This window comes from Eutrigla gurnardus, assembly GCF_963514095.1.
Source record: "Eutrigla gurnardus genome assembly, chromosome: 6".
In the NCBI taxonomy this organism is placed as follows: domain Eukaryota; kingdom Metazoa; phylum Chordata; class Actinopteri; order Perciformes; family Triglidae; genus Eutrigla; species Eutrigla gurnardus.
In genome coordinates this window covers 4,977,353-4,993,480 of record NC_139920.1, presented here as the reverse complement: position 1 = coordinate 4,993,480, position 16,128 = coordinate 4,977,353, and the positions used below count along the sequence as shown (strand labels likewise).

Sequence of the window (16,128 nt, the reverse complement as noted above, 5' to 3'; positions counted from 1 at the left end):
CTGGACTATTTTCCTGCAGGCCTGATTCATCGCAGAACGTCACCATGTGGAGCTCACAGTGGGTGAACTGCACATGAACACATAAGGAAGCTTGGGTTACATCGCTAATGGAAAGATTTAATCTGGAACTGATAGTATTTTGAGTAAACTTCCCCAACAGGAAAAGTGTTTCTTGCGTGTCTTTCCAAAAACAAAAAGGAAGGTCGTCTTATAATCGGGGTCCAGTACGATAGCAGAATAAAATATAAATTTCTTGAATTCTAACAACACATTTCTGTGTAAAGTGGAGTAATATTACCTGAGTAGAGATTGTAGTCACTCACTCTGTGTGTGTTGTTATCAGAGCTTCTTGCTGGACTTTCTAGTGTATGTTATGCTGTGTTCACACCAAACGTGAAACTCATCTTTGCACACAAAGTCAATGAATATATGCAAATATGCAAAATATAATGTGCTCGTGTTGAGATATTTCAACTTGATTTGGAAATTTGCGTGCGATTTGTGTGTAATGAAAGGCCAGACTGTCTGTGGTCCCCCGGAGGTCTATGATAGTAGCTCACATTAGTCCAGAGACCAGACCAGACTATGTGGAGAAACCAGAGACTGTCTGTGGTCCAAACAACAAGGTCTCTGCCATATTTATATCTAGATTACCTTATTTGGAGTGTTGATGGAGCAGCTATAATGTTAGCATAGCCTACAGACATAACAAGCATGACTACATATCACCACCATTATCTAGATATTTCAACATCCTTTTTGTCAGTTTTTTTTATTGCTATTACATCACAGCTAAATTGTTCATTTAGTTTAATTGTACAAGCAGCAATAGTGGTGACTTCAGCCATGATGGATGAGACCTTGGTGTTTGGCGTGAACACACTGTCAGCACATGTCGGTGTGTGTGAGCTACTCGCTCGTCCGTGACCACCACTCTGCTCTCTCTCCTACGTCGGTTGCAGCTGACGACGGCGTTGGTTCCCCATCAGTAAACACTGTTCGCTCTGTTAGCTGTGAGCTTCAATAGATACACTCCCATTCCCCTACATGGCAACTTTACTAGTTCACATGTCATTATTTGTGGCAATGCTTTCTTTATTTTTCTAATTTTCCTAAAATTAGATTTAAAAAGTCATAATATATCGGCTAGCATACAGTATCACACGACATTGAAGCATAAAATGGTCCTCATTTTATGCTGTAGCATGGGTTTCATGTGGCCACATTCTTGCCAAACCACAGCCGTAGTAATAATAATAGTGTCTGGTACACACACTGTAACTGTCACCAGCCTGTTGTCGCCGTTAGCATTGGTATCCAGGTCATCATCAGACGCTCAGACAACACATGTTGCAGGAGTGTGATGAAGAAGAAGCCCATCGGGACGAGGGGCTCAAACCAACACAGGACTTTCAACCAGACCTGATTGTCCCAATTTTTGATGAGTTGATTGTTTTGGGTTTTTTTTTTAAGAGGTTTTACTTTTTTACTTTTCTTGCCTAAACCTAAGCAAGTGTTTTAGTTTGAAGTGACAACGTGAAAATCCAGCTGAAATATAAAAAAAATGTAACATTTTGTATTTCTTTGTATTTTTATATGAAAACCCAATGATTTTCTTATTGGAAAACAAAATATGACACATGCTTACATCAGTTTGTACAAACCAATAAATGATGACATCCATGTGAAACTTCAGCACCACAAGGGCTCGAGAAGGTGTCGTGAGGACGTTGTGTTCCCTGCGACGTCATAGTTTGACACGCTGCTTTCCCAAAGTGACCCCGAGGGTTCTGACAGGATGTGACGAGTTGGAGTGAGGACGTTTACGATGTGACTGTTACAGCTGCAGCCTTCAGCACACATAACACGAAAACCCGTTTGCCTCGTCATGAAGGTGAGATACAGCTTGTGTTGCTAACATGACACATTTGTTAACATAACTGATGCAGCTGCTCTGTGATACTTTTACTTTGTTCAACGCTCATCTGGCTCAAACATGCCGTTGTCACCTATGATTCCCGTTACCTTACAATGTGTGCCGTGCTTGTGTATTGCCAAGGCAACCTAAAACGGACGTGTCATTTTGGTTTAACTTGCATTAACACCAACAGCTAAACCACGGTCATGTCTGTGTCGGTGAGAACATCATCTCATCTCATCTATCTCTCATCTCATATAAAAGCCTTCTATTTTTCCTGTAACGTGTCTTTTATACAAGTAGAAGTCTTTATCTATGAGTTTATCCTCTGGCGACCATGAATACCCATGTAGAATTCCTTGGAAATCTGGCCAGTAATAACCTGCTCTAGACCACATCTGTTGGGTCTTTCTGTCACTGTGGCAAAAAAAATGCTGCTGCAATAAGTAATATTAGTGATGTAACACATCAACTTCATATATGTAGTGAAGTATTAGCAGAAGTAGATTTTGCACTTTGTTTGTTTACGTTTCTGCCTTGTTTCACATTGTGGTCTTCCACATTTGCACTGCTTTGACGCAGATCCAGACGTTCCAGAGACATGTTGGTCAGCAGACCTGAATAAAGGTTAAATGTCACTTCCCACTCAGGGCCCGTCCACACGTACCAAAAACATGTTTCTTTCTCAGTTTTTCCTTGCGTTGTTTCAAGAAAATTTGCGTCCACACGAATCCACTGTAAACGACTGTATTACATATTCCAGGCATATATGTGGCGCTGTTTCTGCGACAAATTACACAAAAAACGGAGAAGAGACGGAGCATGGGGAAGTAAACACTTTGCTTGACCGGATGTTTGCCGTTGCTATGGCAAAAAGTGAAAGCTACGGCTACTATCCACCCGACCACCCGATCAATAAATATCCATAAGCTGACAATTTGGCCCGTATAAATAAAACCAACAATAACCATCAATAGCCGTCATCCTAAGGATCTTGACGAAGCGTTGTCACACGTTGTGATGGATTAATTAGAAAAATAAATGCCTACATTCATGGGAAGTTAGCTAGCGGTTGTTTGTTAGCAAAAAAGTAGCAAATCTGCAACTTTTCTTCTCTGAATATTGCCCCCCTCTCTCCGCTCCGTTTTTTTTCATACAGTGTCCCTAATACACCATAATACAAAGGAACAGAATATCTGCTGCAGCACGTGGGCCACCGTTGTTGTTAGTCAGGCTTGAGGGTCGAGGGGCGGGGCAATTACATCATCGTATGCGTTTTTGCAGTCTACATGAAAACGAACACGAAACGGAGGGGTGCAGTTTTTTTCTTTTTCACCCTGGGACCTGGTTTCAAAAAAGTGCGTTTTCAGGCATCGAAAATGCCGGATCCATGTGGACGGTCGGCCCAAGACTTCTGCGTTTACACACAAAAAACGTTTCAGTGTGGACGGGACCTCAGGGGCCCGTTCCAGAAAGCAGGTTTTCCTGAAACTCTGAGTTTGTTAACCCTGAGAGGAGGGATACTCTGAGTTTTCCGTTCCAGAAAGAGAGGTAACTCAACCTTTAGGTCAGTTACCATAGTAACTGACTCTGTGAAACTAACCTGTTCGCTGCCAGGTTTGCTCCAACATACCCTGAGTTTCTCCTACATGTCTCCGCCTTTTTCCAGAATCTGAACCAACTCTGAAAAAAATTGCTGTCCTTTCCTCGTCAACCTAATCGATACAGAAATAAAAGTGATTCTAACAGCTTTACATCGGGAGAGGATTTTGACTACTTAAAAGGAAATGACCGTTTTTCCTACCAATCACATATCTAAACAATATTCAACATTTTCAACATTTCACGGACATAATCCAGATTCTTTGCAGAGCTCTTTAGATTTTTTTGTGAACGGGAGTTTTCTGAATAAGGACAATTCTTTGTTGAAATAGCCGCTTATATTTACTGTTTAATATGTGAAATATGATTAAAATCATATGCCTTAGTCTACGTATTTGTGCAATATTTTTATGCTTAATTTTCAGCTGATGCCACTTTCTTTTTGTGCCCAGCGGGATTACACCTATAGGAAAATGATTATTTGTTAATTGCGCTACTTTGTGAACCACGGGAGTTGAACCCCTGTCACCATAGTCTGCATTGCTAACCGTTACACCACAGTATCGCTCTGCATGACTGAAAATAAAGAGTTATCACCTCTATATCAAGACTGTTTCATTCAGTTCTACACATTAAGTCGGGCCGTAAATGTCTGCCACGCCAACTATCTCTACTTTGATGCAGTTAGGTTGCTCCGCTTTCTAAGGATGAGCTCGTTTTCTATATAAACACTCAGTAATATTGAATAACTCTCTCCCGGTTGCCATGGTGAATCGTAGTATCGGAGCTCCATTGATGGCTTTGTAGAGTCGGCAGGCACGCGTAACTCTGAGTTTACATAGTCAGAGTTGATTGAACTAATTCAGAGCTGCTGTTCTGAAACCAAAAACTCAGAGTTGGTTGACTCAGAGTTCAGGGTAAGGTTCAGAGTTGGTTGAGCCTGCTTTCTGGAACGGGCCCCAGCTCACAGATCTCATGCTTTGCAACCGTTTACATGTCTTCTTGGTGGCCTTTATTCTTTGTTGCTGTTTTTTTTTTCTTTCATCTGCTCAAACGTGTGAATGGAAATGTTGTCAGGGTGTCTTTTGACACTCTGCCTTTGTATTTTGTCATCCCCCAAAATAAGTTAAATTGCATTCAATTTGTGAAAGTGCAGCAAGGACATAACTACAATAGGACAATAACACGATAAAGTAACATGTCCTGCTTGTAAAAAGCTCCATTCAGAATGAAAGTTATTGAACTGAGTTGCAGCACTAAATGTCCTCAAATCTGCAGTCAGCGTTTAAAGCCAGGTGAGGCAGCCGTTCTTCCGAACAAACCACTCAAATCTTTGACGTGTGAATGATCAGCCTCTGCAGGGAAAAATCTGTGTGAATGAAACTAAAACATCTGATTTCAGGCATTGATGCCGGAGCAACCTTTTTGTTGCCATGTTGCAGAGAAATGGCCTCACGGAGGAGACTTTAGTGTATGTTTCTAATTAAAACACAAACTTACATATGTACATTTTAATCCACTAACTTCTTTGATTGACTATATGATGTTTTCTGACTGAATCAGACAGAAAAAGAATACCTTTAGCACCCAGAGCCGGTGTAGCTGTGTTGTTTTTGCCGCTCAGAGCATCCAAGGCGTCTCATAATAGGCTGTGCCCTTTTATAGTGTCTGTCCAGTGTGTCTCTGTGGAAATGACTCACACACACACTCTCTCTCTCTCTGTCTCTCACACACACACACACACACACACACTCGTTGTCATGGCAAAGTGCTCCTCCAGTTGCAATTGCAAAACACCGGGAGCTTTAAAGCAACATATAGAATCAAGACTGAACACAATCAAACGAATGTACAAAAAGGCACATTTGACCCCAGTGCTCCTGTACTGTGAGATTCAAGTGTAATGAGCGTCTGTAGCATGGCTGTTGTAGCTCTCAGCCATCAGAGAGACAACATCTCCTCTGAGCGCACTGTTCTGGTGCATCACATTTGTTAGCATGGGGGCTAACGCTCAGATAACAATGTCCATTAGCCTGAATAGCTAGGCCAGGAGTCAGAATGGTCCCTAGTGTCATCAACAGGTGTCAAGGGGCAGCAAGTCTCTTTACAAGCTGAACTGTGGTAATACAGAAGTGCAGATCCATACCCCGTGTCTACCCCACCTCCTATTTCCTTAAACCCCACCCACCCCACCTGAGCCTTGGAGCATGGGTGGGGCAGGGAGGGTGGTTGTTGCAGCTGGGAGGTTGAGGGTACTAATCATCCTCTCCGCCGTACAGGTCGGCCAGCTTGCGGAAGCGTGGCCCCCAGTCGCCGAGGTAGTCATAGTCCTGGTCTCCGCAGCTTGAGGAGGAGTGCAGGGAGCTGAGGGAGCCTGCAGTGGAGCCGCTGCCCTCGTAGTCAAACACCAGCAGGGAGTCATAGGGTGGAGCGGTGGGGTCGTTGTCTGCTGCCTTCAGGCCCTGGAGGAGAAAAGGAAGGAGACAGGAAGGTGAGCAACGAGAAGCTCCAATTCTTTGCTGATGATGTACAAATATATTTGCTGATAAAAACGAAGGTGCAGGATCATGTTAAAATAAATTAGATCGCCGGGGGGGGGGGTTATGCAAGTGATCAGAGGTCAGAAAATCCCTCTGTTGGGTCTTAAAATAAATAACGTATAGTCCCTAAGGACTCGAGCAGCAGCGTTCTGAATTAACTTTAGCTGGCTGATGGACCTGTAAAGACACCGTTACAGTAGTTGAGCCTACTGAAGATAAAAGCATGGTCAAGTTTTTCCAACCCTGCTGAGACATAAGTCCTTTAATCCTTGATATATTCTTTAGGTGATAGTAGGCTGACTTTGTAACTGATTGAATGTGGCTGTTGAAGTTCAGGTCTGTCCATGACTACACCCAAGTTTCTGGCTTTGTTTGTGGTTTTTAGCATTACCGCTTGAAGCTGGGTGCTAACTTTTGACCGTTCTTCCTTGGCTCCAAAAACAATGATTTCAGGAGGATTTCAGGCCTGAATAAATGTTCCACCAGGTGTTTTCTGTGATATACCGTTTTGTGATTACTTTTCTTTGAACTTTTGTCTGCAGAGGTAGCACTCTCAAAGAAAACACAGGAATGATCACAAAGAGCAACGTCAATCACAACAACCTTAGAAATGCTAACACCCTTGGACATGATCAAGTCCAGGGTGTGACCTTTGTTGTGAGTGGGCTCTGTCACATGCAATGTATTTAGGTGGGCTGTAGACATTTAGGAACATAACTCGGGAAGAAGAATTTAACTGAAGACCCACTTATTCAAAGGATGCAAAGTTTCCATAAGATATCTGCTTGCATTGGAGGGACTCATTAACAAAACAGCCACTCCCTCTCCTTTCTTATAATAATAATAATAATTCGATTTTATACAGCGCTTTAACTTTTCTTATTACTCAAAGACGTTTATGCACTCTAACTTCACTCATAAAACTGAAGTTGGGAGGAGCTGATTCAATAAAAACAGCAGCACTGTTATTTTGATCTAACCAAGTTTCAGTTAAGAACAATCAAGATTGTACTTGGTAATAAAATCATTGATTAAAAATGTTTTTCCTGCCATTTAATAAAGCTAGCTTTAGTGTGTTTAAATCATTATCTGCCCAATGTTTTGGGACTGGCTGTGGTTGATGAGGAATGCATGCTAGATTTGATACATTTGCAGAATAGGTTGGGTGCTTCTTGCTTAGCCTTTTTTTCGATTCCTTATCAAGACTGGAACTGAGGAAGCTACCAGCGTATTGGGCCCCGACTTATCCTGGAATAAAGTCATGAGTGAGATCCGTCCTGTAGCCTGAGCCCAGCACACATCAGTTAGACCTTGCTGTATTTTGGCCACAAGTTATCAGGCTGTGGACATAGAAGATAATTATGCCATCATTGTAGAGGTAGGGGTGGTGCAGGTCATGCCTTTGGTGATTTTGCCAGAACTGGATGAGGACTTAGAGCCAATGGTGGAAGAGGAGGTGGAGGAGGATGAAGTGGGGCATTTGAGGGATAGAACCTGGGAGTAGTGCGGGGTGTGAATCTGGTCCCAGCAGTGACAAGCTCTTTCATTTGGTCAGTGATCGCCATGAGAGGGGAGGAGGGTGAAGGGGTGGCTGTAGAGAAGGGTGACCTGGATGGGGTTTGGGGAGGGGAGGAAGGATTTGTTGGTGAGGTAGGAGGTGGGGACACTTCTTCTCGGCGCTGATGTCTGACATGGTCAAAGCTCTCTTCAGGTGGGGGACGAACAGGCTCTCTTTCAGGGCTTGTGTCATGTTTTGTTTTGGCTTCTTCATGTTGAGATTTAGATTCCTCCTGTCTCGTGTCCTTGGCAGAGGGAACAGATGGGTGACGCAGGAGATAAAATAGGTTAGAGATGAACAGTGTTATTCCCAGCCTATTTAGGCACAGTCCATCTGCTTTAAAAAGATGTCGGCAATCCCAGAACAAGTCGAAGTTGTCCATAATATGAACTGAACAGACGGCACATGCAGTTGAAAGCCATGTGTTGAGACTCAAAAGCCTTGAGAATTTCTCAACTCCTTTTCTGTGGCAGAGGCCCACTGATGGACACTTCCATATTCAGACAGCTGACTGTGTTTAGCAGATCAGTAAAGTCTCGCTTCAGTACTTCAGACTGCTGTTTCACAATATCATTTGACCCTATGTGCAGCATGATGTATTTCACCATTGGGTGCTCAGTCACGATATCCATGATGTTTTCTCTCATGTCAGACACCATGTCCTTGGGGAAGCATAAACCTTGGTGTTTTTACTGCAAAATCTTTAACAGCAGAGTCACCCACAATCATCATCTCGGGCCCAGTCATTAGCTTTCCTTGTAGCCTTTTACTCTCTGAGTTTCTTTCAGCTCGTTCAGCTCTTACCCCGTTTTGAGTAGATGAAATAGTATCCAGGTTGTTGGACGGGGAGCCAGAATCCTGCAGCAGGTGAGGAAATCTGTTCTCCAGTTGCACACATGATTGTTTAGGAAGTTTGTTGTTATTCCCCCCTTTAGCAGCTGTCCAGGGCCCTGTCCTGCTAGGAGCAGGGGTTGAGGAGGTGCTATGCCGGGATGGTAAAACAGGCCAGCCGGTCGCATCACAAACCTCACTGCGCTGGGCTCTGCCTGTTAATCACCCTCGCATTTCTCTGGGAGGTGATTTACTTTTAGGTTTAGCACCAAGAGAGTTCCGGAGATAACCTCCTGTTTCTCTGTAGTGCTAACTAGCAGTGTGTTAGCATTATCTTGTCCACTGTTTTGAATCCATGGTAAAGTGGTGTCGTTCCCACATTGTTCATTTACTTCCACATTCACATTTAACCTGTGCATTTTAGTTTCCAGTACTGCAATCCTTTGTAGAAGTTTGTGATAGTCGTCTGCAGAAAAGGGAGGCATCTTGCTACTAATTAGCTTTAGCTCCGTGTCACGTCTCAGTGCAGGCTTGTGCTATCGGTAGGCCAAGCTTGCGCAATACTAAGAAGGTCGTAAACATGTTAAATTATGGCAATAGCATACTATCTACAAAAATGTATAGTCCCAGTGATGTCTATGTGTCCAGGAGCCACTCCTCGTAATTTATCACGAAAGAAAAGCAAATATATCAGTAGAAAAGCAGAGGTGAGAGCAAAGAGGAAAAGTGTCTGCACTGTAAGAAAGCCGGAAGTAGTAGATACTCATATGTATCTTGTATATGTATCATATTTTTTATATTTTTCCATTTTAGAATGCGCTTCCAGAAGGTCAGTACTTCAAGATCTAAGCAGACAACTACTTTACTTCCCCCGTGTCCCACTGGTGGTTCAGCTCCTTGATCAGGGAATTCATTACTAACACTCAACACTCAGCCTTGCATTGTTGGTACCTACAACAAGTTCTTGGAGTTATATTTGACTCCTTTGGACCGGCAAGCTGAGTGGATCCGAGGAATGGACACAGCTGAAGCTAACAGCAGACAAGAGAACGCTAACACACAGCTAATTAGCACTGATAAGACTGCTAAGAAACAGGAGGGCTGTGCACCTTTTAATAGATCTTCAAGAAGATCTCCCTGGAACGTTCTTGGGGCAAAGTCTAAGAGCAGATAATTTCCCTGTGACATGAGAGAGATTTACGGTGCGACAGGCTGGCCTGCATTACTCTCCTCCTCCTCCTCCTCCTCCTCCTCATCCTCAATTCCTTTCCAGAGCAGGAAACAGCCGTGGACGGCTGCTAAAGGAAGGACGGACAACAAATCTCCCAAACAACAGACTGTGAAACTGCAGGACAGATTTGCTCCACTACTGCAGGATTCTGTATCTCCATCCGATGACCTGCAGTACCCCTGATCCTCACAGAGAAGTCATGTCTGAGAGTAAATCAGAAGTTACAAGGCTGCAGGGACGCTTACGACTGGGCCTCAAACACGAAGGTTCTCTGATTTCTCAAGGATAGGGTTCCTGACATGACAGGAAGATCCTGGGAGCAAAATCTGATTGCAAATTATATTGCTTACTGGGACGAATGACATTGTAAAGCAACAGTCTGACTTTTCTGGGACCACAAACATTCTTTAAGGGAGATGGGCTTTGCCTTCATAAGTCAGAAAGGCTATTCACACATTCAAAATGACCGTCTCTGCTGGCGTTAGCAATGCTGATCAGAAGGCATTTTATTAATGATTACATCTGTGCATTATTCACCCAGGCTTTTACACCATCATCGACTCCGCCCTCAGCCTCTGTCGATGACCTTGTAAATAGTTTCAGTTATGACTGTTCCCGACAAAGTTGTTCCTGGAAGGTAAAAGTCAGCGTGGAGGAACGCCACACTGGTAAAAGCTCAAAACAGAGAGTGTAGACAGGCTGAAAAACTACACTCCAGGTTCATTACGACATCTTTAAAGAGAGTTTTCGCATCTATAAACATGAATTGAAAAAGAGCAAAGCAGCCCTATTTCTCGGAGATGTTCCCTGTACCTCTAGTTGCTTTAATGGATCCAGAACAACTCCTAGATTATACAGAAACGTCCTCCAGCTCAATGCAGATAAGAAAGAAGTCTGTTTTTGGTCCCAGAGATACAAGATTGGAGGTCAGTACTTGACTCAATGACACTAAAAACTACAGACCATGTCAGAAATCTTGGTCTATATACATGTATAGTCTATATTATTCTAAGAAGAAGTATTACCTCAGCCTATTACCACCTTAAAAAATGTAGCAAGTATTAAGGGTTTTCTGTTGAACAAGAACTGTTCATGCGTTTATCTTCAGTAGGTTACATTATTGTCATGATGTCTTTACAGGTCTCAGTAAAAAATCAATCAGGTAGCTGTAGTTCTTGTATGTGGGAGTAGAAAGGTTCTTCCATTGTTTGCAATGAGAACAAAATGTAGCTGCACATCTTCTTACAGGGAAAAGAAAACAGGATCACATATCACAATGCCAGTTTGGCTTCCTGTTAGTTACAGGATTGATTTTAAGATTTTGTTGCTTGTTTTTAAGGTTTTAAATGGACTGTCACCACCTTATCTAACAGATCTGTTGCATCTCTTTACTCCAGTATACTGAGGTCGACCAATCAGAGGCTCCAGGATTTCCTGAGAACCACAGACAAAAATAGTGGAGACAGAGTGTGTATTCTTTGGAACAGACTATTCATTTATATAAAAACTGCCCAGAACATAAAAACATCTAAATCACAGCAGAAGACCTCTTCTCATTACAATTTGATTGATTTTAGCCTGATGTCACCTTCTGTTGTACTGTATGTATTTTACCCTTTTTATATGCACATAATGTTTAGTCTTTTCTTCTGTTCTGACTGTTGTTTGCGTTGCACTGTATTTATCTCCATCTTATGCTTGTTCAGCACTTTGGTCAACTGTGATTATTTTTAAATGTGCTTTAGAGTTATATTTATTACACTCTAGTTAATTGTCATTTAATCTTTATTTAAATCAATTAAACTGGACTGGACTTGAATCTGGCTATAAAGACCATTAACTCATGTTAATAATGTTTACTGAGGTAATAAATCAAGAGAGGAGTCGCCGCCTGGTGGCCAGCAGAGAGAATGACAGTTTAAGGCATTTTAGATTTGGCTTCACTTTTCTGAACCTGAGTTTACCACCTGATTTAAAGTGTCTTAAACAGGATGCAGATTGACACCACACTCATGACTTCTGAACCAGACGACATTGTGGGAAACATTGGCGAGGCAGACCTGTCGACGTTCAGCTGACTGAAAGTGGAGGCTGGCCTGTTTGCACCGGAGCTTTTCAACATGACAGAGCAAAACTCCGACTGCAGACTATCTCTGTGGCTGAGAAAAGCAGAATTTACGGCTGAGAGAGCTATAAGACTCTGACGATATCTAGTGCAGGATTATAGTAATCCTATAATATTTTGTATAGTAACTTTATAGTAAAGCTAAGGGTATTATAGAAACCTATGTTCATGCTTTCATACCGAAGCGGAGCAGTGTAAACCCACGTTAAACCCCTGAAACCTGGCTGATGACCCTCGTTGTCCCATACAGACCATATGAAAGGAGTTTATATGGTAGAGTTTACGTTCCCAACGAGCCGGGATTCAAAATGTCAACCTTTCAATCACAAGCCCACACACACACACATACACACACACACACACCAGCCCAGAAAGACATCAGAATCAGGATGCACAAGAGCTCATCAGTTAAGTAGAAAGGTTGTGTTGTATTGTGTGTGTGTGCGTGTGTGTGTGTGTGTTGGGGGGGGGGGGGGGGGGTACCATAAAGGTTAGAGAGGCTGGCTTGTGATTGAAAGGTTGACATTTTGAATCCCAGCACTGGGGTGAGTGGGGGGTTGAGATGGACAGTAGGGAGTGCTGGGGGAGAAGAAGGGATTATGGAGGAGCGTAGAAGAGAGGAGGATTTGGGTCAAGTTGGACAGATGCTGCCTTTATCTCCAGGAGGAGATTCAGCAGATTACCCAGCGTATCCTGAATTTAAAATCACACACACACACACACAGACACACACACACACAGACACACACGTTTTAGATACATCCAACATGTGAATCAATGAATTTGCCTAAAAAACTGTGCACTGGCAGAATTAAAATACCATCTAAAATGAAAGATGTTACCCAAACAAGCTGTCGTGGAAACCTATGTTGTTTCATCTCATCGCCGCTCAGAACGTTAAATCGGTGGTGATGTTTTGTGGGCCACGTCTGTCGTCTGACTGAAGACACTCACGTCACACTGGAGCTCAATGGGAGGGGAGAATTAACTCAGAGAGGAGAGGCATCAGCTTGTCATGTCTGCAGGATTAAGCTGTCTAGATCAGCTTGTCATGTCTGACAGCTCCCACTCATTATTCATAGCTCCGCTTGGCGGATGTCTTTATGCAGCCCGACCAGAAGACACACGCAAAAACAATATGGCAGCAGCTAGTGCACATGCACGACACGCACCTGCCGCATAGACAACGGTGATGACTCTTCACACCTAGATGCCCCGCTGCTGCAGCGCCGAGCACTCAGGATGTGATGTCAGTTATCAGGAAGAGTGTGTGTGATTAACTCTGAGACATGTTAATCCGTCTGAGAGAGTGGAACACTTCACAGTGGATTTAAAGGCAGAGCACTGCAGGCAGGGACGTATATTCAAATACAGTATGGTCCTCTTTCTATTGATTCTATATTGCGAGAGCCTATCGGTGTTTAGATCCTCCTCCTGACGTCCTGACGTTGCTGAAACCTAAAGGGAGGAACTAAATGTTGTCTCCTGTGTATGTGGTCCCCCAGAGGATAGTAGCTCACATTAGTCCTGAGTCCAGACCAGACTATGTGGAGAGACCAGAGACTGTATGTGGTCCCCCAGAGGTCTAGAGAGTAGCTCACATTAGTCCAGAGTCCAGACCAGACTATGTGGAGAGACCAGTGACTGTCAGTGGTCCCCCAGAGGTCTACGATAGTAGCTCACTTTAGTCCAGAGACCAGACCAGACTATGTGAAGAAACCAGAGACTGTCTGTGGTCCCCCAGAGGTCTACGATAGTAGCTCACTTTAGTCCAGAGACCAGACCAGACTATGTGAAGAAACCAGAGACCACACAACAAGAACAGTTTAAGGGACTTCAGTGCTGTATTTATGTCTACATTACCTTATTTGGTGTGTTGATGATAAAAATAAGTCATGACTGGTGTCCACAGCTTTTTCTACGAGGGGTAAAAATACACCAATGGTGGTTGGAGGTAAAATTGATTGTACATATTTTTTTTTACCCTCCACCAACCCCATAATTAAGTAATGATAAATTACACAATTTTCGGAACTTAGAATTGTAGGGGTTTTATTTTAACAGTAACATGCATTTGAAAAGTGAAGGGGTAAAAAATGATCCCCTAGAGTTAAAGATGCGAGACATGGATCAAGAGAGGAAGAGGTTTTTGTGTGTGTGTGTGTGTGTGTGTGTGTGTGTGTGTGTATGAATAATGAAGAAACCCTGGAGTAGATATGTGGCCATATTTTTGAGAAAGTCTGGAGTCTATGCCATGGTCCCTGACATCAACAGGAAACAGTAAATACTGTGTCCAGTGATAAAATGGAACATTCTGTCCCTTTAAGGGGCTGTAGACGGCCAGCAGCCTGTCTACAGTGGGATTAACTCAACTTGTGCACTCACCTCCCATTGGGCAGCCAGGCTGCGTCCAAGTCTGAGGCCAGCTAATCTGACCATCAGCGAAGCTAATTAACAACTACAGACATTGTACTGTGTATCTCTCTGCCCTCGTGTCTGCTGGGTAAATAAAGAAGTGTTGGCTGTGAGTGGTCCAACATCACATCATCACTGATACATCACTGATATTACATGTTACATCACTGATACATCACTGATATTTCACTGATACATCACTGATATTTCAATCTGAGGTGTTTACATGGTACAGCGAGTCAGTTCCCATACTGGTAGCTCCGATTACAAGCAGAGACTGAACAGACTCTTTGAACTTTGAAATCTCCAAATCCTGTAAGGTGATAAGGTAAACTGTTCACATCCGCCAAGCTTTGATGCTTCACACCAGAGGAAGAAAAAACACGAGTGGAGCAAAAGATCTAAAGGCGGCAAATCCAGCTATTACTGGACACAGTGTTTCTTACTGCTGTTCAACAGTGATAAAACACTTCCCGTGCACTGAGAAGTGCACATGGCCAGCAGCAGTCTGAGCAGACTGGATGTCAGTTAGCGAGCATGGGAGGCCATCCTCATGCTGCTTTGTTACACTGTGAGATTGGTTACTAGGCAAGCAGACCAAGTACAAGTACTTACATTTCAGTACTCGCAGATATAAGTACTCAGATATACTATTACAGTTCTATCAATAACTTTGAAAATATGTTTTATTTTCGGCAGATAATCTTCACTTTCTGACTTTAACAAAATATAACATTGTTGTTACATTTTAACATTTAACTCCTGATGCAAACAGAGCCATGTGTCTCCTCAAGGGCCTTAAGGAGTTGTGGCATTTATTCACGGCCAAATAAACTGTACCCACAATGCACTGCTACATTCACGCTGTAATGTTAGAGCTGACTCTCTTTCTACCACACACTCATGAACATTACATCAGGCTGTAGTACATCGGTGAAACCCTGACAGATTCTATCAGCTGACAGACTGCTGACGACTTCACAGCTAAATTAACTGATGTGGTGGAGACTCATAGACTGCCTGTTCAGCTAATTAGGCTCCATGGTGAGAGGTTAACGTCATGTTGCTGCAGTGGTGTCTGGCGGTTTTATCACAGTAGTTTTACAAATATGAGTACAAGGACATGAGCACAGTATCCGACCCGACACCTGATCCTGGTATCGGTGCATCCCTATCCATTACAGACCCTGTGTTGCCGTACCTCGTGGATGAAGTCTCCAATGTCTCCTGGGTGGGGGGCGGCCGAGCGGAGGGGGTACTGGTGGTCATGATGAAGAGGCCTCTCGTCCAGACGTCTGATCCCCACTTTGACACACTCTGGCTCCAGGGCATCAGGCTGCTGCAGCTGACTCAGGTCATAGTCCTGAGCACACAGAAACACGGGAAGCGAGTCAAGTTAATTCTGTCTTTACAGCCCGATGGCCCAACACAAGTCACTGTGAGGACCTTCCATTTACTACAAATCAGGGTTCCTGCTGACATTTGCAGCAGCAGCCAATGCTGCTTCATAAATGATATGTCATGAAGTTGCAGTTAATTGATTTTCAATCAAAACCCAGTTTGGACCAAACCACTTGAAAAGGACTCTGGTGCACTGTGTATGTTTCCTGTCAGTCTGGATAACTTCCTGTTTCCTCCTCCGTTTGTAAAAACCGCTAAGGGGTTCAATCGGACATGTTTGTTTCCTTCAGTGATGCGATTCGTTGTGTAATCAAAACAGTAGCACCGAGACCCTTCAGGACAGGTGGTCTCACTCAGATTCCAAACAATTCATGTTTGGTGTGAATGTGATCCAACTTGGATCCAAGTCATCTGATGGATCATAAAAGTAGGGAGGAATTATCACAAATGTATGAATAGACCTCAAGCCATCCTAAACCTTTAACAACCAGTCCTGGTGTTGGGGGG

The 16,128-nt window shown here is 43.3% G+C and overlaps 1 protein-coding gene across 1 annotated transcript in view; it reads right to left on the bottom strand.

Moving 5' to 3' along the window:
* Positions 1-5,056: 5,056 nt before the first annotated feature.
* LOC311014762 (cadherin-2-like) overlaps positions 5,057-16,128 on the bottom strand; it is an 81,940-nt gene continuing 70,868 nt past the window's right edge. Inside the window, exons 15-16 of the mRNA XM_084011554.1 lie at positions 15,422-15,583; positions 5,057-5,982 (exon numbers count right to left, since the gene is read on the bottom strand). Of these exons, the coding sequence (XP_083867680.1) occupies positions 5,776-5,982; positions 15,422-15,583 (369 nt within the window). The 3' untranslated portion in view covers positions 5,057-5,775. The remainder of the gene's footprint in view (positions 5,983-15,421; positions 15,584-16,128) is intronic.